Here is a 25684-nt window from a genome sequence, read left to right on the forward strand (position 1 = left end):
GCTATGCTCAAACAGCCTGAAATAATTATGCAACTATCACAAAGCCTTGCACATCTCTGTACTTCACCTTAATGTATTTAAAAATCCACTTCATTACCTCCAGTAATTAATCCTCCATTAATTGAAGGAAAAGCCCAGTTTACCGCACTTCGTTTCTAATTATCTTATAAATAGTTATGGTTCTAATTAATGTGTTCATTAAGCTGAATATCTTTCTCAAAGCCATGCTCAGAGCAAAGGTTCTGCTTTTGAGAGAAAAATCCTAACTAGCCATAAGGTGAGGCCATTTTGGTTGTATTTGCTTTTATTTTAGTATATTGAACCTCCTAATTGGCATTTAAAATCTAATTTGGAAGAACTTCAAGAAGCCCATATAGGAAAAAAAAAAATAGGTAAAGGATTTTTTCCCCCGCTCATATTCCAATCAAGAAGCTTAAATAGGAAAACTTTTAGCATATCTTTTTTTATATAGACTGGTGACAGATTTTCAGTGCAATGTCTCCAAATTAATTTAACTTCTATTAAAATTCAGCTTACACCTACACCTTACTGTGTAAGTAAAACTATAGAAGAAAAATATAGACATGCAACAATGGTTACACACAAAAAATACTTTAGTTGAGTAATATACTATCTGCACAACAGACATATTTAGTACCCTTGATACAGTTACATTATTCAGTACGGGCGTGATCCAAATCTCACTAAAGCCAAGGGGAATCTTTCTATTGGTGGGAGTTGGATCAGGCCCTATAAAATTTGTGTTTCATCCAAATTCAATGAAAGAAAAGATTTATTTCAAAACTAGATTTGTGGGTGGAGGGAGAAAAATCCTTGCAATTAAACACTTTCATAATATTTTCAAGTATGTCCTCTGCAAATCTGAATAGTCATTGAAATTGAAAAATAATTCTGTTACTCTACAGAAGCATACACAAAATGTTCAAAATATTTTTGTACTCAAATTTGTGTACTAAAATGATGTAATGTATACTTTTTCCTGAAATTTAACCATAGATATTTTATTGTAAATATTTAAAATAAAGCTTTCCTCAGTGTCATTATACAAAGCAAACAGATGTTACCACTTTTTTGTCGTCTTTTTTCAGCCGAGTATATTTAATACAAATAAAACATTTACCATTTTGTTCAGCTAATTATTGTGACAATTTACTGTGACAGTAAGTACCCCCTCTCCCAAGTTAATAATGAATGTATTGCTCTGCACATGACTGATGTCATCAAGCACTTTTTCTATTTCTTCCATCCATTTATCTTTGTTCTCTCCTAATAATCTGCTTGGGTAAAATCCTGGCGTCATTGAGGTCAATGGGAGTTTTGCCATCAGGTTCAATCGGGACAGGAGTTCACGCCTTATGCACAAGATAAACCTATATTAGAATCAACTGTCTGACCAAAATACCAATCCAATATCACTGTTCTTGCAGGTTTCAGAGTAGCAGCCGTGTTAGTCTGTATTCGCAAAAAGAAAAGGAGTACTTGTGGCACCTTAGAGACTAACAAATTTATTAGAGCATAAGCTTTCGATGAAGTGAGCTGTAGCTCACGAAAGCTTATGCTCTAATAAATTTGTTAGTCTCTAAGGTGCCACAAGTACTCCTTTTCTTTTTACTGTTCTTGCAAAAAGTCTTTTATTTTATCCAAAACGGAGCACTGTAGACATCACAATACTCCTCAAAGATGAGCTACAAAGCAAAAACAAAGTTTTCCTGCTTTACTAATTTTTCATGAAGTATAAAGACTGCCTCTTCTCCCAGATAATATTTTTTTTTAAACATTCAACATTTCAGATAGTGATTTACGTCTTTTTGCTGTGGACTTTGACAAATCTTGGAGGATTTAAGTAGGCTGAGCTATGTTCTCCCTCTTCAACACTCCCATCCTCCTCCATAAATTTGGGGCTGAGACAGCGATGCCATTAAAATTCCAGCCTTAAAATGTGATGTCATTATTTAGGTCCTCTAAAGACTTGCCAAAGTCCTCCAGCACAATGACGGGCGTCACAAGCCTAATATTAAAAAAAATAAAGACAAGAAAAAACTTTTTAAAAGTTATGAGTCAGTCTTTATAATAAACGAACATTAATGAATTTTTTTTTTTTTGCTTTTCAGTTCTGTCTCAGCATGATTAAGACTAACGCTCAGTATTAACTGAGAGGGAACAAAGCTACTTACTGAATTACCAACCTCCATCTTTTTTCTTCGTGGCCTCCCATACAAATCATGACCAACCCTGATCTTACTTAGGTTGAAATATTTGACAGCATCATATAGGTGGTTTGACTGTGGTTTAAATATTCCAAGATTGTTTCTATAAACATGTACACATATAACATGAGGGCCCTGTTGAGTCCACTTCTCTCTTTTCAGTCTTTCACTTGGCCTTTTAGAAATCTCCAGGGACAGGTAAAAGCCCACATTAAATGACAACATTATATTGCAATACCATACCATATTGTCTTTTCTTCTGTAACACACACACACACACACACACACACACACACACACACACACAAGTCTTTGATTACCAGTTCTGTATTACTGTTTCCTTATTCTTCATCTGAGTAGGGAAGGAAATAGACTTCTAGGATCGAGGCTGGCACAACTGATAAAGAGAGCTTTAAACTAGGAATTAGGGGGAGATGGATGGGAGATGTCCAGGAAATCTCCACGCCAGATTTCAGAATTGAGAGGGAAGAAGACGAAGTAAGAAAGGATACAGCCGTGGGTAGGAGAATGTATATAAGGAGCGAGGGCGGTGTGGATACTAGTCTAATAGGTTATACTGGCTGTAGAATAACTGTGCCTAATAGGGTACAAAATGTGAGCGAGGCCAAACAGCAAAAATTAAGATGTTTATACACCAATGCGAGGAGCCTAGGTAATAAAATGGAGGAACTAGAGCTACTGGTGCAGGAAGTGAAACCAGATATTATAGGGATAACAGAAACATGGTGGAATAGTAGTCATGACTGGACTACAGGTATTGAAGGGTATGTGCTCTTTAGGAAAGACAAACAAAGGTAAAGGTGGTGGAGTAGCATTGTATATCAATGAGGAGGTAGAATGTAAAGAAATAAGAAGCGATGCAATGGATAAGACGGAGTCCATCTGGGCAAAAATTACATTGGGGAAGAAAACTAGTAAAGCCTTTCCTACGATAGTGCTTGGGGTGCGCTATAGACCTCCGGGATCTAATTTGGATATGGATAGAGCCCTTTTTAATGTCTTTAATAAAGTAAATACTAATGGAAACTGCGTGATCATGGGAGACTTTAACTTCCCAGATATAGACTGGAGGACCAGTGCTAGTAATAATAATAGGGCTCAGATTTTCCTAGATGCGATAGCTGATGGATTCCTTCATCAAGTAGTTGCTGAACCAACTAGAGGGGATGCCATTTTAGATTTAATTTTGGTGAGTAGCGAGGACCTCATAGAAGAAATGGTTGTAGGGGACAATCTTGGCTCAAGTGATCATGAGCTAATTCAGTTCAAACTAAATGGAAGGATTAACAAAAATAAATCTGCAACTAGGGTTTTTGATTTCAAAAGGGCTGACTTTCAAAAACTAAGGAAATTAGTTAGGGAAGTGGATTGGACTGAAGAACTTATGGATCTAAAGGTAGAGGAGGCCTGGGATTACTTTAAATCAAAGCTGCAGAAGCTATCGGAAGCGTGTATCCCAAGAAAGGGGAAAAAATTCATAGGAAGGAGTTGTAGACCAAGCATCTTAGAGAGAGGTGATTAAGAAGAAGCAGAAAGCATACAGGGAGTGGAAGATGGGAGGGATCAGCAAGGAAAGCTACCTAATTGAGGTCAGAACATGTAGGGATAAAGTGAGACAGGCTAAAAGTCAAGTAGAGTTGGACCTTGCAAAGGGAATTAAAACCAATAGTAAAAGGTTCTATAGCCATATAAATAAGAAGAAAACTAAGAAAGAAGAAGTGGGGCCGCTTAACACTGAGGATGGAGTGGAGGTTAAAGATAATCTAGGCATGGCCCAATATCTAAACAAATACTTTGCCTCAGTCTTTAATAAGGCTAAAGAGGATCTTAGGGATAATGGTAGCATGACAAATGGGAATGAGGATATGGAGGTAGATATTACCATATCTGAGGTAGAAGCGAAACTGAAACAGCTTAATGGGACTAAATCGGGGGGCCCAGATAATCTTCATCCAAGAATATTAAAGGAATTGGCACCTGAAATTGCAAGCCCATTAGCAAGAATTTTTAATGTATCTATAAACTCAGGAATAGTACCGAATGATTGGAGAATTGCTAATATAGTTCCTATTTTTAAGAAAGGAAAAAAAAGTGATCCGGGTAACTACAGGCCAGTTAGTTTGACATCTGTAGTATGCAAGGTCCTGGAAAAAATTTTGAAGGAGAAATTAGTTAAAGACATTGAAGTCAATGGTAAATGGGACAAAATACAAAATGGTTTTACAAAAGGTAGATCGTGCCAAACCAACCTAATCTCCTTTTTTGAAAAAGTAACAGATTTTTTAGATAAAGGAAATGCAGTGGATCTAATTTACCTAGATTTCAGTCAGGCACTTGATACCGTGCCACATGGGGAATTATTAGTTAAATTGGAGAAGATGGGGATCAATATGAACATCAAAAGGTGGATAAGGAATTGGTTAAAGGGGAGACTGCAACGGGTCCTACTGAAAGGCGAACTGTCAGGCTGGAGGGAGGTTATCGGTGGAGTTCCTCAGGGATCGGTTTTGGGACCGATCTTATTTAATCTTTTTATTACTGACCTTGGCACAAAAAGTGGGAGTGTGCTAATAAAGTTTGCAGATGATACAAAGCTGGGAGGTATTGCCAATTCGGAGAAGGATCGGGATATTATACAGGAGGATCTGGATGACCTTGTAAACTGGAGTAATAGTAATAGGATGAAATTTAATAGTGAGAAGTGTAAGGTTATGCATTCAGGGATTAATAACAAGAAGTTTAGTTACAAGTTGGGGACGCATCAATTAGAAGCAACGGAAGAGGAGAAGGACCTTGGAGCATTGGTTGATCATAGGATGACTATGAGCTGCCAATGTGATATGGCTGTGAAAAAAGCTAATGCGGTTTTGGGATGCATCAGCAGAGCCATTTCCAGTAGGGATAAGGAGGGTTTAGTACCATTATACAAGGCACTGGTGAGACCTCACCTGGAATACTGTATGCAGTTCTGGTGTCCCATGTTTAAAAAGGATGAATTCAAATTGGAGCAGGTACAGAGAAGGGCTACTAGGATGATCCGAGGAATGGAAAACTTGTCTTATGAAAGGAGACTTAAGGAGCTTGGACTGTTTAGCCTAACTAAAAGAAGGTTGAGGGGAGATATGATTGCTCTCTACAAATATATCAGAGGGATAAATACAGGAGAGGGAGAGGAATTATTTCAGCTCAGCACCAATGTGGACACAAGAACAAATGGGTATAAACTGGCCACCAGGAAGTTTAGACTTGAAATCAGACGAAGGTTTTTAACCATCAGAGAAGTGAAGTTTTGGAATAGCCTTCCAAGGGAAGCAGTGGGGGCAAAAGATCTATCTGGTTTTAAGATTCTACTTGATAAGTTTATGGAGGAGATGGTATGATGGAATAATGGGATTTTGGTAAGTAATTGATCTTTAAATATTCAGGGTAAATAGGCCAAATCCCCTGAGATGGGGTATTAGATGGATGGGATCTGAGTTACTATAGAAAATTCTTTCCTGGGTATCTGGCTGGTGAATCTTGCCCATATGCTCGAGGTTTAGCTGATTGCCATATTTGGGGTCGGGAAGGAATTTTCCTCCAGGGCAGATTGGAGAGGCCCTGGAGGTTTTTCGCCTTCCTCTGTAGCATGGGGCATGGTTGACTTGAGGGAGGCTTCTGTTCCTTGAAGTCTTTAAACCATGATTTAAGGACTTCAATAGCTCAAACAAACATGGGTGAGGTTTTTCATAGGAGTGGGTGGGCGAGATTCTGTGGCCTGCGCTGTGCAGGAGGTCGGACTAGATGATCAGAATGGTCCCTTCTGACCTTAGTATTTATGAATCTAAGATGCAGTTAAAAAACAAACAGTCTTCCTTGAGTTTATATTCATAGCATAAATGTCAATGTTACAAAATAGATATCAGAGATTTTCTTTATTTTTTTTAATTAGTAAACATATAAACTGGAAACTAATTGAGGGAATATTCCCTCATTTACAGCCCAGACATGAATAAATTAAAAAGATGCTCTATTGCTTTGTCTTTAAGGATACACTGTCCGGCTATATTTCAAGAAAACACAACCAAGTACTTTGTGATTTGAAGTAGTATTTACTATTTATAACCAACACTTAACCAAAATCTGTTTTCCATATGGATTCCTCATCCCAACTCTACACGATCATACTGCCACAGTAAATTTATATATGCACACTTTGTATAGGGTCCCTCATGAGTGCGGCGTTGATACAGATTTCTTTTAGAAAAGGGGAGAAAAATTGAGAGCTACAGTAGATTACATGAACTTGCATACAGATTCATGTAAAGGAAGAAATTATATAAAAAATTAGATTTGCTTCATATTTGCTGATTAAAGGGACTTATCCAAATAGATTAGACCCAGAATTTAGTGCCCATAGGAGGAAAATGGGTTTTAACAATCCAATATGAAAAGGGCTGGATTTTTTTAATTGCATTAAAAGTCTTTGCAAACATTCATTACTGATGTATACAGATGAACATAATGAAGGATTAAGAAATGAAAGGCTAGAGTTCATTTGTACTACTGTCCCCTGCTAGAGGGATTCAGAACTGCTCAACTGTGTGGCTTAGTCTCTACATCACTAATTCACTTTTAATTTAAGTGTTAGAGGCCTGTCCTTTTTGGAGCAAGAAAATCAGAGCTCTGCTCCAGCCATACCTATGAACTGTCATGCAGTTATGGTGTGCAGCATACTGACAACAAAGTCGTCTTTAAATGGCCACACATTTATTAGAACATAGTTTATACGGGAAGAGGTAAAGTACAGATACAGGTAATTCTTTACATTATCATGGTTTCAGAGTAGCAGCCGTGTTAGTCTGTATCCGCAAAAAGAAAAGAAGGACTTGTGGCATCTTAGAGACTAACGAATTTATTAGTCTCTAAAGTGCCACAAGTCCTCCTTATCATCAAGGCTGTAACATTCAATATTTTCATTCCACATGTGTTGCAATACAAAAACACCTGCCTTCAAATAATACACCATTAGTTCCATTAATAAAAATGCTTGTTAGATAATTTACACAATTTATACTTTAATTATACATAGTACCTTTCAAGTCAGTCAGCATTCCTCATGCCCATACTAGCCCACGCCATCTCAGCATTGATTGTGAAAGCAAAGGAGGAAAAGAACATAATCCCTTCACTCAAGATCATTCAAGGTGTTACAGACTCAGAAGTGGGTATTCCCTAAAGTCAGAGGTCAGATTCGGATTATGTGAATCACTGGCTGTCTAATTAACAGCTCCTTAGATTGAAGGCAGGTTGTCTTAAATAAAAGCAGATTTGCAAATTACAGAAAAAAATCATGAAATAAGGTTACAGAAATGAACACATCTGGAGATACTTCAAAAAGTATTGGTAGACAGGCAATTCTTCTGTTATAAAGTATGGAAACACTACCTACAGTACAACAGAAAATTTCCTTCTAGCCTAAAGATGCGTTTCCTCATTTGAAGGCGGTCTTTCAGGTCCCAATAGCGTCCACAAAATCTTTCACCCTTGCCCCCTTATGCATAGTTAAACATCAGTCCATGCCTTTGGTGAAAAATAAAGAAGGCTTAATCCAGTCAAACATTGGTGGCTGACCGCACAGGATCAAAGGTACAATTTATTCATATCTGATAACATTTGTTTGTATGAACAGTCATTTATACCTACCTATGCCTTGCATTTGGGGCTGCCTGGAGAGAGAGCATGGGCAGGACAGCCAAACAGCAGTCTACTGTACTATATATTGCAGAAGAGGGCTGTGCTCCAGCCCTGAACAGGCCATGCTTAGAGAAGAATTGGGATGGCCATATCACCCCATTTGGAACTGCAATGTAGCACTGGCTGCTAGACCAGTTTATAGAGTAGAGTAGCAGCTTCAGAAGACTTGCCCAGCCCACTAAGACAGCAGCACTGTGGAAGGCCCATTCATGCAATGATGCCTCAGTACCAAGGAACAAGGCTCACCATCACAACCGCTGGCCATCTGCACAATGTGCTTTTACACTCACACACACAGGCCCCATCACAACCATACTAACCCCCTTATTCCCATTCAAGTCCTCCTCTCTCCACATCCCTACTCATCTCCCTTATCGAACCGCATCAACAGCACTGTGGGCTGGCTTGTAGGTTAGTCAGGCTACAGCGAATTAATGTTTTGGGGGATGGAAGAAGACCAGACATTAGCAGGGATATAAAGGTACAAGAGAAAGTGAAAGGTCTGGGTGGGAAAGACCTTTGCAGACAGCATGGGGTGTGGGAAAGCTCAATGCCTGGGCACTAAGGCATCAGAGCATCAAGGGCTTCCTCAGTTCCTCATTTCACCAATGCAGCAGTGCCATGGGAGCCCCCCGACAAAATAATGGTATGGTACACGCATGTACACTGCTTCCTCACTATTGCTGCTTTGGTGTGCACGAGAGCTAAAGCATCAGCACCAGGAGAACTCTTCAAACACAGATGCCTTAGCAGAAGCCACTCCTAGAGCCCTGGCAGTTTCATCCTTCCTCTATACTCCCCCTCCCCACCGTGTGTGTGTGTGTCTCTCACACACACACACACACACACACACACACACCTCCCTACCTCTTAACCCTTCATACCCTGCCAATTCTGCCTGCCTCTACTTCCCAGCTCTTCTCCAAGGCCCCCAGAGTCTCCTTTCTCTGACAAAGTTCATTCCTTACTCTCCAGCCCATCTCCTTCGCTCACCAGGAGCATGTGCAAAGCACAGCTAGAGAATCAATGAGGCAGGTTGGTAGTACTTGAAATTAGAAGCCTGAGAGAATTGAGCAGTCCCATCAGATAATCTTGGCAAAAAATTAATTAGGTTACCCTAAATAAGTAAAGTAACTGTTTTTTAATTTTAAAATTTCATAGGTCACCTATTTCATGAGATATTATTACTTTGTGTGCATGGGGTGAAGTTTGGAGTTAGCAAAACCAGAAGAAATGAGAGGAAACCAATAGAAAATTTAAGAAAGAAAACATTCTGAAGTGTTTTCTCAGCAGACAAAAATGAATATTTTACCAACAAATTTTTAAAAATATAATTGTCCTTTGAAGAGCTATTGTCCTTTCCCTTATTTGGAAAATAAATTAAAGCCATGTGTGTGAAATAAAGGGAATTTAGTCTTGATTTAAGCACAAATTCCAAAGCAACATCATCTATGGAGTTGCTACTTATGCCTCAGTTATATCTGTATCAGTAACAGTATTACAATAATGCAGACAAACACTAACTTAACATTAGGTACGAAGCAACAAATGAGTGCAACAAACAGACAAAATGAGAGAAAAGAAAATGAGAAGTGATGGTACAAAAATAAATTCTGAAACTGAATCCAATCATTCATTACCTTTTTTTAATTTTAAGGATAAATTATACTTTTTAAAAAGTTTTAAGTTGGCATGGGATATCATCACCATTCTAGAGACTCAAATGTATAGATATTCCCACTCCCTGGGCTAATGGAAATTAGGTATTTGAGATAAATGACTATCTTTAAAACACCTGTTTTATGTTGATCTGTGGAGCCGCCTTCATAACAAATTACCTAAAAGTGTACTTCCTACCTTCATTACTAAAGATATGAGCATGATGGTGGTCAAATTACTGAAAGGGAGGGACATAAAAAAAGGTTCAAAAGGACAAAGTCATCCTAGAATGAAGTGGGTGGTACTCTGGATGCTTCAAATTAATGAAGTAACTCACCACAAAAAAAAAGTCTAGTTCAATTTTTTTTTCCTGGTTTTCCAACTGCTTTCTCCAAATGAAACATTATAAAAATTCTGCAAACAAATGTCACATTAGACATATATGAAGTTATGCTTAAACCTCATTCTCTAAATATGGCACCTGGAGTGCTGATAAAATTAAAAAATACAATTAGAATCATTACTTAGCAGAACTCAGCAGTAAGCGAACAGCATTTATGCATTCATATGATTTAGCTTTTTTATATCAATGAAAGGCATCAAAGCAGCTGTCACTAGCAGCTATCTGGCCTTATTGATAACTTAAGAGCCCTTGGCTTTGCCTTATGAAGTTTAATTTCCCAAAGAGGTCAATTAGATCTTGGTAATATCCTCATTGGTGGATTATTGCTCAAGGATATTGTGTAAGCTTTTTCTTCACCTCTATTTTTTCACTGCATTCACACAAAGTGTTTTTTATTTCCTTTGAGGGACTCAATGATGATAGCTAAAAACATTTTTGGTTTTTTGTTTTTGTTTTTTTTTTTTTAAAAAAAGAAAGCCTATTAGTAATGTAACTCTAATGCAATTGCCAAGTCCAAAAGAGAAATATTACATGTTGTTGGTTTATTGATGGAACCAGAACAAAACATGGTCTGACCTTACCATCTACAAACGACGTAAGGCTCCACAAACAAGTTCAATAAAGTGAATTCAACCAGCTTCTCCCCTGCCCACAGTTCTGTATTTGAAGTAGAACGTAAAATGTCCTCAAGTACTTTACTTAAATATATATGTTTTGAAGTACCTAACCAAGCTTTGTAATCTTATATTCCATCCATTCCATCCCCCACCTGCACAAAGACAATGTTTACTCGGGTCCCTTATTACGTGGCTCTGCATAGTTAACAATATGTGACAGTGTTAAACTGTCTAGAAAGCAGAGTTTTAAAAAAATATAAAGAAGACTGAATCAGTAAATCACAATTTTCAAAACACAAATCCAGCAGTTAAAGCAAGTCAAACAATAAAAAAAAAAAGAGGGGAGAAGTGTTCTAAGAAATATTTAAATAAAGCAACGCTGCTTGATCTTACCTAAGATTTCTATCAGTCTCTCTTTGGAAAATGCCCAGATTCATTTCCATTAGGCAATAGTGTCAAAGAAGCACTTAGCGAGAATTTTTAGAAGAACTGTGGCCAACCATTCACCTCTGTTTTCCACAATTGTCTTGTCCTGGTCCTTCTCCTTCTCCTCTGACTATTCAGTCAGTCTCCCCTTTGGTGAGTCCTCCTCCACTTCTCCAATCTCCACCCACAGGAGAGTAATCCTTCGAATACTCTTCCATCCATCCAATTTTCCTTGGGTGAGCTCCTCCACTCACAATTTCAAACTACCATCTTTATGCTGATTACTCACAAACCTGTCTTTCTAGTCCTGACCTATCTCTTCCCACGCAATCCCACATCTCAGCCCGTCTCTCCATCTCTTCCTCATGTCTTTAGTATGGCCAAAACTGAAATACTTATCTTTCCTTCCCAGCTCTCCCTATGCCTCCCATTCTCCTGTCACTTTTGACATCACTGTACTACTATAACATTCTCTCTCATAATCTGGGCTTCCACTATAACTCTGCCCCTCACTGTGACCCATACATCCAAGTTATGTTAAAAATCTTGCTTTCTTCCTCCACACATTACCAAGTTCCACCTTTTTTCTTTCTGTCTACAAAGCTAAGATTTTCACCTAGGCCCTCATCTCTTCATGACATTAGCCAGGGTACAATCTGAACTGCTGAACAGCTGTGTCCCCTTAAACCTCCAACCTGGGTTGCCTTTTATATTGCTTTGCTGTGAGAACAAACCACTCCTGGTCCTGCTCATACATAATCTCTAGCATGCAAAATCACTCCCAGCTGAATGATGTAAATGCTCTGGCCAGCCACTCATGAACTACATACAGGGCAACACCAGCAAACTCCCAGTCCCAGATCTTTCCTTAGAAATGTGCCTCTTGTACTTCCTAGCGCACTCCTAGATAATACAAGCTCATAGAAAGTCAGTCATTTCATCAATGGAAAATATGATTGCTATCTCCTCAAGTGGAGGTTCCCAAACACGGCAATACGAACACACACTGGTTTAAACAGAACAAAAAAACAAGTTTATTAACTACAGAAAGAAAGATTAGTGACTACAAGTAATGAGGCATAAAGTCAGAATTGGTTGCAAAGAAAATAAAAGATAATACACAAACTAATACCTAATTTAACAAGCTAAATAGATTCAAAGCAAAGGTTTTCTCTCATCATATGCTTGCAGCAGTCTGTACTAGCTGAAAGGCCTCCCAACCAGGATCCCTGTCCCAGTTCTACGATGCTCCCTTTGTCTTTCAAGTGTTATAGCTGCCGTGAGTAGAGATGAGGGGAGGGAGATGATTTGGGAGCCTCTGTTTCTCACTTATACCCTTCTCCCCTCTTTGAGGATTACCTCGAACTGGGGTTCAGGCGACAGCCAGACTGTTTACACGGAAACTCCCAGCTCTTCCATTGTCAATGTGTAAAGTTCTCACTCACACCCTTCCTCCTGCCAAAGAATGGCCACTTACCTAAGTGATAGTCCATGAAAGTTCATCCGATGATGCTGATACCTGCCGGGGGGGGAAGGGGGGCAGTGTGTCTTTGTCTCTGAAAAACTGTTTGGGGCCTGCTTTTTGAGAATGTTATATCAATGTTGTACAGTAGAATCTTATAACTTTATATATAATGCTGAAACACATTTTACCAGGACAATAATATTCAGTAGATTATGAGTTTTCAAATGATATCTCACAAGGCATACATTTTGTACAAAATGCATCATAGTCTTGTAAAAATGGTGAACATGAGGTATAGTCTGTCACACTCTTATCTTGATTACTCCTCTATTCTGGACACCACCACCCCAACTCTTGCATCAATTCTCTCTAATCCCATAAAAAAAACTTTCACTAAGGTAATCTTCCTTTCCTATTACTCTGACCATGTCATATATATACCTCTCCCCTCGAATCTCTCCATTGGCTCCTCATGTTCCACAGCATCGGGATCAAGCTCCTTGTCCCTACCTTCACAGTTCTGCTGCTCCTCCTCAATTATCCACCATTATCTCTTTCTGCATCTGCATTCTGCTCTGAGGTTAATAGCAGCCTCAATCTCCTCCAACCCTCCTCTCCTAATTTAACCTCTTCTCTCACAATAATCCTCACTTTTTTTTAACCCCCCTCCCTGAACTAGCCCACAAGGACACTACCGCCTCTACTCCTGCAAATCCCTTCAAAAAAACAATTTCTAGCATGATGTCTACAAGAAACTGCCAATTAATAATGGATAGGTAGAAGCAGTTTGTGATAAAGTTTTAAATAATCAGTTAAGTTTGTTTTATTCCTCTCTGCTACAACTTCCTTTGTTGCTTGTTTTAGATTGTGAGCACTTTGAGGTCAGTACTGTGTCTTCTGATATTTGGAAAGGGCCTAGCACATATACAGCACAAAATCATGTTGTATTGCTTTATTCTTCAGGATTCATTTCCAGCATCCAATAAATGCCAAGAACTTCTTGATGTTACTGAAGACCAAAAAAACTGGATTGCTACATCGCTGTTCTTAAACATACACATTTTCATGCTGCAGGACTACTGTTGCTCATTTGCAAATTTAATAAAATTACATTTGGTCGGATACCAATGTAGTTATTAAAAGAATGGTATATTAAGATCAGGCTTCCATATATTGTATATAAATAGAGCAGCCTAAAAAACAGATAGAACACAAAGCAGTTAATTTTAAAATGAACATCTAAATATCAAGTTATTTTTAACTGCCTGGAAGGAAATCAAAATGACCTTCTGACATCCGATATTATGGATCTGACATGTAAGTTTCTGCTAGCATGCTGCTACCAGGATTTTTAAAAGCTGTTGGGAGGCTATTACTACAACTTGATACTTACATAGGCATTTTTTTTTTTTTTATTTAGAGCTGGTCAAAACAAGGCAAGTATATTTCAGGGAAAATGTCAAAAGAACTTAAAATAGTTTTATTTTAAATTTTCCACTATTTGTTTGTTTTGCATTAAAGTTTTGCATTCATTTCAATGGAAAAACCATTCACTTTTTCTAGTACAGAAAACAAATAAATGAGCAAAAGAGAAAAAACATTCCACCCTTCACCAAAATCAAAACAAAAATGTCTTGAAATTTTTTGATTTCCAATTTTTTGTGAAAAAAATAAATTTCAACCCAACTGATTTTTCCCACACCACCTACCTTTTAGTTTTAATTGAAGAGGCATTTCCCATTGAAAATGCTTTGTTGGACATGTTTCACCATCTCTACTTGTCATGCAGTGTATCTACTCAAATAGCTATCTTGTGTAAAAAAGGATTCATCTGAAGAGATCACTGACGTTTTGCAGAGCTTTAGTTACTTACACAACCAAAACAAATACTTAAATATTTAGACACTGAGATTAAAAACATATTTACAGGCATATACATCATGGTAACTATGTAAACAACCGCAGAGCCTGATATTATGCTGTTTTATGATAAAGCGCATTTATAATCCACTTCTAGCCACCACACCAGCACTTTGTTCACTAATACATCTCTACCAGAAGTAACATCAGTCCGAGCCACAGAGCAACTTTCAGATAGATGCTTTGTTATAAAAGGACAATTAACTCTCCAGAGACATTTTCTACTTTCCCATAAAAAAAAAAAATCACAGATGATATGCAGGATGAGCAATATTCATTTCTAGACTAGTGATATCTTTGAGGTTCAATATCATGAGACGAAACAGTTGTTTTACATCAATTTAAAGTCAAGACCCATTTTTCCCAATTGTCAAGACGAAACATTGGTTTGATTCAGTATGACAGTTCTTATGTTCCCTCCAAAGTCTTCTCAGTTGCCCTTGTGATATCTAGGCAGTTTGGCTTTACAAGTAGAAAGACACAATAACTACCATAAAAAAAATTAGTGCTCTTCTGTTAAATGCATGTGGCATGACCAAAATACATAATAGTGTGGTAAGTTTTAATGGCATGGATTTGGGATGACTGCTTTGCTGTTTCAATACTTCTGATTAACGCCCCAATTCATGCCACTAAAACCTTTATCCCACATCCACTGCCCTTCTACCACATACACACATAAAATGACCCAGACTGTCTGCAGACAGCAGATAAAAAGGAATGGTCCAACAATAAAAGACAAACACAGTAACAACAGAGTCTGCTCAGTCTACTTGACAGTACTGCCATATAGGTCATCTTAAAAGTTTTTCATTCACATTTTCTGTTAGCGGTATCATTGCATACTTAGCTGATGGTTCAGAATCTTTAATTAAGGAAAACCAAATCATTCTCTAAAAAAAGACCTAAGTATTTGTGCATAAGACGATGGAACATTTTAAGCAATGGAATCTTGAAGGGGTTTTATTTTCCAAAAAGCCTAAGATCTGTAATAAAGTGCTGTACTATTATTGTTCGCATTGGCTTTTAATAAATGTTTGAAAGAAAAAGATGGGCTTGATCTTGCTCAGTCAACAGCAAGACTTCCAATGACTTCAGTCGGAGCAGGATGAAGCCCTTTACTTGTGTTTGAAGCAGTAGAGAGTTTTCAAAAGTAGTGCTTCAAACAAAACAAACACACTTTCTGGTAATTCTAGCAGTAACATCTTACTTTAAAATGCATTGCCAGAATTATGAGTCACATAAAGATTATCCCCTAAACCTAGTGCATACCTGAATAGCCAGTATACAGAGTGGGTGGAGTTCTCCACAATTTAGTATTTTTAATTCCTTGACCTTTTTCACATTGTACTTCTTTGCATAATTAGGAGACCACATCCTTTCAGGATCCAAATGTTCTAAACTAAAAAGAATTCTGACAAATCAGGGTTGACCTTGAATTAATTCTAGTTTACAATGCCAGGACAGCAGAAAGTTCAATCAACATCCATCTTGTTTTTAACCTAAAAATTAATGACAATTTTCTGAAACTATCCATAGCAAGTAGCCTCCTTTCCACCTGCTTACAATAGCATGCATTCGTTTCAACATTAAATCAGTTAAAGAGGAAAATTTGTAATCAAAGTGTAAAGTATTTTCAAATAAAAGTCCTGGGCAGAAAATATTTTTCATTGGTAATCCAGAAACACCAACATTACCAACCTTGATCATTTTTAGAAGGTCTCATCTATTAGGTACATAGATCTGTAATTGTCGAAGTACCTAAAAACTGAACTGAATTCAAAAACATTTCATAACAGCAGCTTTCAATTTCAGGTAACAGTAGAAGCCAAAAATGCTTGGCAGACAATAAAAAACAACTCACAGATTTAAAGCTCATGAAAGCTTATGCTCAAATAAATTTGTTAGTCTCTAAGGTGCCACAAGTACTCTTTTTTTTTTTTAGATTTAAAACACAATTACAGTACAGTACTCTATAATCACTGGATTGCATGAATTCAAGGAATAAGGTTTAGTATCCCTTGTTTTACTCTGTTTAAAGCCCTATGAATTCAAAGATTTAAATTAGGAGATTTGATATATAAGAAAAACCAGTTATTTTCTATTAACATGGAAAAACAATTGTAATAAACTCAAGATATAGGTTAATACTCTATGCACATATAAATTATACATATTTTAGTTCCTCGATCCTAGAGAAGCATAATACTCTAATAAGAACTATCCTAATATTCACCCAGCAATAATTTCAAGCTGATATTATTCTCATTCCCCTGAATAATATCCATACTCCAGGGCCATTTTCCTTCTCATATTCAATATCATGCATGCTTGTATCAAGATTCCTTTCTTCATATCCTGTCACAGTATCAATCACTGCCTCCTGTCCACTCAATTCACTTTTGATTTATCAGCCGCCGCCTTTCTGGACTCCATAACTCGACCCAAACCATTTTAACAAGACATTGACAAATAACACCCAGTATCACATCAACCTGTTCCACTTAGTAAACTAAGAAACAGTAACTGTGACATCTCTGCATAAGTATTCCATTCTATTCCCCAGACTGATGTATATTAATGAGGAGATGGTATTTGAAATGCTTCTTCCATATCAGCATCTAATATGATCAAATTAGGAAATGGGATGATTTATTAAACTTTGTAGAGCTGAAATATTTCTTTCTATCACTATATGTGTGGTTTCAGAAAGTGAGCTGTTGCTTTCAATTTTTCTACTGAGGATATGCCTGCATTTCACAGACAAATTATTGTCTTTAAAAAGATTGCAAGAAGGCAAAATGTTATTAAGCAAATGCTCAGTAAAACAAACTAAATCGGTTTTAAATTTCCTAATTTAATGTAAATCATGGTTGTTTTGCTGAAATTCAGTTTGTGATCTTATTAATTCATATTTGCATCATACTATCTTGCTGTAGGACAGTTTTAAATTTATAGCATTGCTTGTCAGCCTTACTTCTTGACTCTTAAGATGCATCTGACATAAAATAAATAATTGCAATATGCACATATTTTCTTATGTTCTGAGATAAAGTAAGAAAAATCCATTTAGGATAGAAAAACATAATACCTACTCAAAATATTAAAAATAACTGAAACAGGATTTAACTTTACAATTATTTTGAGAATATTGTACTTGATACTTCAAGTGCTTTACATGTTCAACGCTCTGTACATCATTTATTATTAACCCTTACAAAACTCGTGTTAGAAATATTACAAAAAACATGTTATTCTGGCCATACTTGCACTGACATGCTCATTAATTTGAGAGCACAAAGTACTCTAATATTGTTGGAGGCTGGGGAGAGAAGAGAAAAGAAAAGACTGATAATGAGCTAATGAGATACAGCTTACAGACTCTATATCACTGTTTCAAATCCAGGCCTGGTAAGCAAGAACTGAAACCCAGTTAACGGTTCTTCTGTCTCCAATATGAAATGAGGTTTGTGGTCTCAGTCCACTTCCCAGTGGAAAAATCACTACAATTGCTCACCCTTAAAGGTGATGTCTTCTGATCAAAGGAGAGGTACAAATGGCAAATGGATGAAACAGAGTGGTCTAGGAAAGCTTGTGCTTTCCTTGCTACATCCCAAGCTGTATCTATTCAATGACTAAATATAGTGCTGCCCTTATGTTTGTCAATGTACCACCTTTCACAAACAATAGGTCAAAAAATAATGGATAGTGTGAACTTTAATGTTCTAATATAACTGCGCTGCTTGTGTCACATTTGTTCATTTTGTTGGCTTTTATTCAAAACTTGAAATATCTGAAAGGGTTTTGAATATTGTTAATGAAAAGATGGGAGATGCCTCAACTTACTGACCAAGTATTACATTTATTTTGGAACAATTTGAGAAGCTATGTCTACCACAGAAGAGACCCAGGTTCAAGTCCTTGATATCAGTACTTAAACCACCAGACAGAGATTGTGAGTAAAATGGATACAGAACACTTATTCTAGGGATCATTAATCCTTGTGTTGCTCAGTTGTAACGTTTGATGAACAACAATAAGCCATGCTAGAGAACACATTAGTAAGCTATTATACCTATGTCTTGAGTACATTTTCAGCTTCATGCCTTCAGCCACTGAAAAAGTGCATCAAAAGATAATGCACGTTCTGGCAGTTTACTACTATTAGAATATTCAATATTTTTTTCCTCCGTTATGTCTTGCGGCAATGAGTTCCACACACTAACTGTGTGAAAATGGAAAATGTGTACTCCTGTTAAGAGTATTTTTGTCTAACTTTCTTTTAAGATTTTTTTTTTTTGCTTTGTTTCATATATAAAAGGTTTTCTGGACTATGTGGAACTTCCTCTCTTCTCCAGAAGCCCCGATGCCCTTTCAGCAGCAGTTTTGGTTCCACTTTTAACTACCATTCTACTTTTAAACAAAAAAAAAAAAAAAAAGAGAAAGTGAGTACTAAACAGGTCCTACTTCACAATATGGAGTGAGTAAAAATAACTTAATGTCTGTAACGGCTGCTATTAAAAGACAAATTAGCACTTTGGTGGTTAAGTTTTGAAGCTTTCACTTTTTTCTAATAGCCATTCCTTCATCCCCAGTGGCTATGTTCAGTGCTGCCTCATTAGAGTCAAAGTTCCCTCTTATATATAGTACTACCACTCAGTCTTTTTGGCCTAATCTGTCCTTCCTGTGGAGTTTATAGCCAGGTCCCATTTGTCTTTGGTCATTGCACCATTTTTCAGTAACGTTCAATATGTCAAGGTCCTCTTCCATTTTTATTTCATTCTTTATCTGACATCCCATTACTTGTCCTGAATTTAACTGATCCCATCCTGCCCTTCCTCAAGTTCAACTGTAATTTCTGTCCTATTCTTTACTAGGAAATAAGAGATACTTTCGTATTATAACACACATCTCATGTTCTTGTCGGACTAGAGTGCTCCTCAGCACCCATTGTCTTCCCTCCAGCTCCAGAATCAAACTGGAAAAAGAGTAGGTGGTGATAATCATTCAGGCTCTGCCCACAGCACCAGCTCCACCCACAATATTACTCATGACCTGTTTGCACCACATTACATCTCCTTTCCTAACCATGACCCTCTCCATCTCATCTCTCTTGATCCTCTCCATTTCTTGGTGGAAGAGGAAGAGAAAGGCAGGGAAAAGGGAGACAATAGGGGAAAGCAGCAAGGTAGCAAAGAGGAGTCCTGGAGTCAAATCCTCTCCCTCAACTTCTGAGTAGCTGACAGCATAGGCTGTAGGAGAAGCTAATGGGAGAAAAGCCCCAGTATTCAATCCTGGCCAACAAGAGCAACAGTAATCACCACCAGATGGCTCTCTCTTCTACACTGGAAAGCTGTGCACTGGCTCTGCACTGCAGTCTCATGTTCCGCAGCAGCTGCCTGCAGTAGCTCAGGAGCGGTGGCCATTCACGGTGGCCATTCACAGCTGACATTGGGGGAAGGAAGTAATGCAAGATGTCGGTGGACTCAGAGAGGTAATAGTACAGCAGTGGTTCTCAAACTGTAGGTCAAGACCCCAAAGTGGGTCGCAACCCCATTTTAATGGCGTCACCAGGGTTGGCTTACAGTTGCTGGGGCCCAGAGCCAGAGCCAAAGCCAAAGCCCAAGCCCCACCACCCAGGACCGAAGCCAGAGGCCTTCAACCCTGGGCGGCAGGGCTAAGTTACAGGCTCCCTCCCTGGGGCCGAAACCCTTGGGCTTTGCTTCTCCCAACCCCGCATGGGGCCATGGAGCTCAGGCTTCGGTCCCCCATTCTGGGGTCATTAGTAATTTTTGTTGTCAGAAGGGGGTCGCAGTGCAATGAAATTTGAGACCCCCTGAAGTACAGTATATGGGAACAAACCAGCCCAATTCAAGTCCTGTCCAGCTCTTAGTTAAATAATTTTCCAAAAATCTTTTCAATTTCCGTGCTAGTAATCTGAGCCCCTCCCTTGAAGACAAGTTAGAGTCTTCAAGTCACCAGGGCCAGATGAAATACATCCTAGAATACTCAAAGAGCTGACTGAAGAGGTATCTGAGTCATTATTGATTATCTTCAAAAAGTCATGGAAGATGAGAAAGATTCCAGAAGACAGGAAAAGGCAAATATAGTGCCAATCTACAAAAAGGGAAATAAGGCCAACTTCAGAACCTGGAAAGATAATGGAGCAAATAATTAAGCAATTTGTGAAAACCCAAAAGACAATAGGGCGATAAGTAACAGTCAGCATGGATTTGTCAAGAACAAATTGTGTCAAACCAGCCTAATAGCTTTCTTTGACAGGGTAACAAGCCCTGTGGATACAGAGGAAGCGGATGATGTGGTGGATCTTGACTTTAGTAAGGTTTTTGATACTATCTCACATGACCTTCTCATAAGCAAACTAGAGGAATACAACCTAGATGGAGCTCCTGTAAGGTGGGTGCATAACTGGTTGGAAAACTGTTCCCAGAGAGTAGTTATCAGTGGTTCACAGTCAAGCTGGAAGGGCATCTCGAGTGGGGTCCTGCAGGGATCAGTTCTGGGTCCGGTTCTGTTCAATATTTTCATCAATGATTTAGATAATGGCATAGAGAGTACACTTATAAAGTTTGCAAAAAGAAAAGGAGTACTTGTGGCACCTTAGAGACTAACAAATTTATTAGAGCATAAGCTTTCGTGAGCTACAGCTAACTTCATCGGATGCATTTGGTGGAAAAAAAAAAAAAGTTTTTTCCACCAAATGCATCCGATGAAGTGAGCTGTAGCTCACGAAAGCTTATGCTCTAATAAATTTGTTAGTCTCTAAGGTGCCACAAGTACTCCTTTTCTTTTTGCGAATACAGACTAACACGGCTGCTACTCTGAAACTTATAAAGTTTGCGGATGATACCAAGCTGGGACGGGTTGGAAGACTGAATTAAAATTCAAAATGATTGGGACAAACTGAAGAAATGGTCTGAAGTAAACAGGATAAAATTCAATAAGGACAAATGTAAAGTACTCCATTAGGAAGGAACAATCAATGGCACACATGCAAAATGGGAAATGACTGCCTAGGAATGAGTATTGCAGAAAGAGGTGTTGGGGTCATAGTGGATCACAAACTAAATATGAGTCAATAGTGTAACACTACTGGAAAAAAAAAAAAAAAAAAGCAAACATCGTTCTGGGATGCATTAGCAGAAGTGTAGTAAGCAAGACTCGAGAAGTAATCCTTCCACTCTACTCCGTGCTGATTAGGCCTCACTTGGAGTATTGTGTTCAATTCTGGGCACCACATTTTAGGAAAGATGTGGACATATTGGAGGAAGTCTAGAGAAGAGCAACAAAAATGACTGAAGGTATAGAAAACATGACCTATGAGGGAAGATTGAAAAAATTGGGTTTGGTGGTCTGGAGAAGAGAAGACTAAGGGGGGGGAGGGGAGGAGGACATGATAAGTTTTCAAGTACCTTTGTTTGATTGTTATAAGGAGGAGGGAGAAAAATTGTTCTTAACCTCTGAGGATAGGACAAGAAGAAATGGGCTTAAATAGCAGCAAGGTCAGTTTAGGTTGGACATTAGAAAAACTTCCCAACTCTCAGAGTGGTTAAGCACTAGAATAAATTGCCTAGGGAGGCTGTAGAATCTCCATCACTGGAGATTTTTTAAGATCAGGTTAGACAAACACAGGTCAGATATAGCCTAAATAATACTTAGTCCTGCCATGAGTGCAGGGGATTGGACTAGAACTAGATGACCTCTCTATGTCCCATCCAGTCCTACAATTCTATGATCTAGCCCTCACTCTTTTCCCAAAAAATCCTTAATACCTACAAAATGTAAATACTTCCTCTTTACACCATCTTCTCCTGTACAATGAGACCCTGAAGTTCTCTGTAAAAATAGGAAAATAAAGCAGTCATGAAAGCTCAGGTTTGACTCCTGGTGCATAGTGACTGGATTACACAATTTTACCAAATTTCAGCAACACCTGTATGAAGCTGGAGAAAATACTGACATGACCAAAAAAAAAAAAAAAATACAATTAGAGGTGAACTTTATGGGTAATATTTTCCATTAAAAAAACCTCATAAAACCCTACTCACTTCATTACATTACATTCATTTCTCACTGTGCTCAGTTATTGTGTCTATCTCCCTTTCAAGAACTCAAATGGAGAATAACAAAATAGCACGGAAAGATGTTCCTTCCTCAAGTGCTCAAAAGTGGTACCCACACTCAAAGTATGAAAAATTTGAGTAAGAAGAGGCTATGTAGGATAAACCTTTCAAGAAACAAAGCAAAAAGGTTACATGTATTTCATGAGCCTAGTTGCTGTCTTATTCAACAAAAAATAGGGTTTGTTACAGCAAATGTCATATCACAGGATGCTTATATGGTACTATAAAGCAAACAGGTCACCTTATGAACATAGCTTGTCATGAGAATGTATGTACTTATTAATGGAGACAGGGAAGTCTAATATTCTGCATCAGATATGGTTTAATACACACACACTCCCCACTCACCCAACCCCCTTTTTAAACTCACTTGCAACAACCTGTTCCAGGAATGAGATGAGGTGTAAGTGTGACTCTTACCAGAACTGCTCCAAGTGTTAGTTAGGAACATGGGAGGTAGAGAGGAAAGTCATCTAAAAAACACAAAGAGCAATACACAGTGCTGGGCGTGCTGCCTCTTCAGACTCTCAACCCAGAAAACTAAAGACATTTTAACTCCAGTCCTCCATGTTCCACTACCAGGACATCAACAGACATGCTTACAAGAGTTATTTTTAAGCTAATAGCAACTGTCTTTGTGCACCTTTTGTTACTGCTATAGAAACTCAGCAGATGGCAGTTAGCTCTGTTTTGCTGAGAAATCCTGTGCATAAATTCATCTTAGAATACAAGATGCTTACATAACCAGAAGGTTCTCTCTTTATTGAAGCCTTCAACACATTTCTGATGTCAGCTTCTAATGTTCTTTGATTATGATTTGCCAACTTCTCTCCTCATCTTTGCAGAATCCTTGCTCTCCTTCTTCCACTCACAACTCCACGCTTTGTTCCAAGCATGGAAAGTGGTGCAGACAGCCTCTATATACCTACAAGAAACTGATAAAGTGTACTAAACAACTGCTCAATCACTTTGCTTTTTGCATTGCATCCCTTCTTCCACACTCCTTGTTCAGTTTATTTCGATTGTAAAATCAGGTTCCTTATCTGACATCAAAAGCGCCACATGCATCACAGGCTCTATATAAATAAATATTCACTTTAGCCTTCAGCATCTAGTTTTTCAATCAGATGTAAAATATACATTGACTCATGAACAAAAGTTAATGACAGCCAGCTTTGCAATTATGGTAGCTGTATGAGATACTCACAAAGGATCTTATTCAGCAATGACCTCAGAACTATAAATCTCTAAGCCACTGGACTTCAGGTGCACTAGACAGATTTTGAGATGGGAAAGTAGGATTGGGTTATGAAATATGTTGCATTATTATAACTACCATAAGCACCAATGAATAAGGAAAACTTGACAGAACTCTGGTGCTTCTAGCTGCTCTCTAGTCACAAAAATCACAAAATAGCAGCAGCTGCAGAAAGGGACTGGTGACAGAAAAAAAAAGGAGCGGGGAAAGAAAAAAGCTATCAGAAAGGAATAAAAAGAGGGGCAAATCCCTGGTATGTATCTACTGTTAGCAGTTTCTAATTTCTTTTTTAAAAAATGTTACATAATTCTACCACTCATCTTACCATTAATATACTGTATGATTGTTCATCATTTAGCTAATTTGAGCACATCTTAACTGAAACAGAACTTGGCTGATTTTAAACAACTTACAACTTTGAAACAGAGGAAATCCAGAGTACAAAATCCAGAATGAGAAAATAACTTTACTGTGTAATTAGAAGGCCAGATTCTGCAGTCCTCCAACTCAGCCAGAGAACATAAGAGTAGACCCATGGATGTACATATACATTCAAACTCCACAAGCTGTTATTGGAATTGAACCTGAATCTTTAAGCACCAAGAGCACAACTCCCAATTACCACCTGAGCGTAACTCCATTAGCAGTAAGTAGCAGGCTACTCATGATCACAGCCCAGCCCCTAAATGATCCTACACTGCATTATATATAGTATACACCAAATTTCACAACACGGAAAAAACAAAAAAGCTAAATTAAAACACTTCCCCAAAATTAAGTTTATAATGGAAATGCCAGCAGATTCTGCTTTAAAGCTGTTGTGTAACTATTTTAAAAAATTAAGTGCTGAATGCCCCCAAATAAAAGTAGGTACAAAGAGACAAGCAGTGTAACTGATTCTAAATATAACCTTGTGTTCATTTCAAACACCCCAACGAAGTCAGACCACTCAGCTCTTATCATAGCAAACAGAGTCCAGCTATCTGGGTCAAGTCAATTATGTTTCTGAATAATCTTGCAAAGTTTTACAAGGTTTTGTATGTTTTTTGCTATTTTATTTAGAATATACTTTTAATCCTTGCAAGGAGAACAAAAAACAAACAAACAAACAAAAAAACCAGTAATTGACATAACTCCTCCCCAGAAATGAGCCTAATCCATTTCTTAACGGTAGCTGTAACATCACAGTATGGTGCATACTAGGAAATCAGAGTGGAGCAACAAGTGTGACCTCATGAGCTTTACTTGTAAGCGTTTAATGTGCTAAATGCCATTCTCCCTTTGCAGTTTAGGATACTTCTTGTACCTATTTACCTAAAAAAATGCATGAGATTAGTAATTAAAAGTGAACTACTGTACCGCAACGCTTCTGTAATTATGTAAAATTTATACTGTTGTAAACACCATACATTTCATAAATAAGTAACATTTTGTACCATAGGAGTAACTACCAAAAGCTCAAATCATTTAGTCTATTAGTCTTACTTTGAGTATTTAAATATTACCTGGTATTTATATTTAATTACACTAAAACCCTCAGCTCTGTAAATTACTGTGTAGCTCCTTTATTCCCTAAAATTCAATATATGGTTCACTAAATATACTTTCATTTGCACCTTATGCTTTTGCCATTTAATTATTTTAAACCCAATTTTTGTAAACTTAGAGCCAAATCAGCAAACATTTATGCACAAGTATTCCCATTATGTTCAATAGCTGCTATTGTGATTGCATGGTTATTGTCAAAGTCCATTTGGAGAACCAATCAAGCTGCTTAAATAACCAAAATGCTACTACACATGTTCCA

The 25684-nt window shown here is 37.8% G+C and overlaps 1 protein-coding gene across 1 annotated transcript in view; it reads right to left on the bottom strand.

Annotated features, from left to right (window-relative positions):
• Positions 1 to 25684, bottom strand: part of RSRC1 (arginine and serine rich coiled-coil 1) — a 368470-nt gene that overhangs the window by 322573 nt on the left and 20213 nt on the right. The window contains exon 4 of the mRNA XM_043493111.1: positions 12568 to 12609. Within this exon, the coding sequence (XP_043349046.1) occupies positions 12568 to 12609 (42 nt within the window). The remainder of the gene's footprint in view (positions 1 to 12567; positions 12610 to 25684) is intronic.

This window comes from Dermochelys coriacea, chromosome 9 (genome assembly GCF_009764565.3).
Source record: "Dermochelys coriacea isolate rDerCor1 chromosome 9, rDerCor1.pri.v4, whole genome shotgun sequence".
In the NCBI taxonomy this organism is placed as follows: domain Eukaryota; kingdom Metazoa; phylum Chordata; order Testudines; family Dermochelyidae; genus Dermochelys; species Dermochelys coriacea.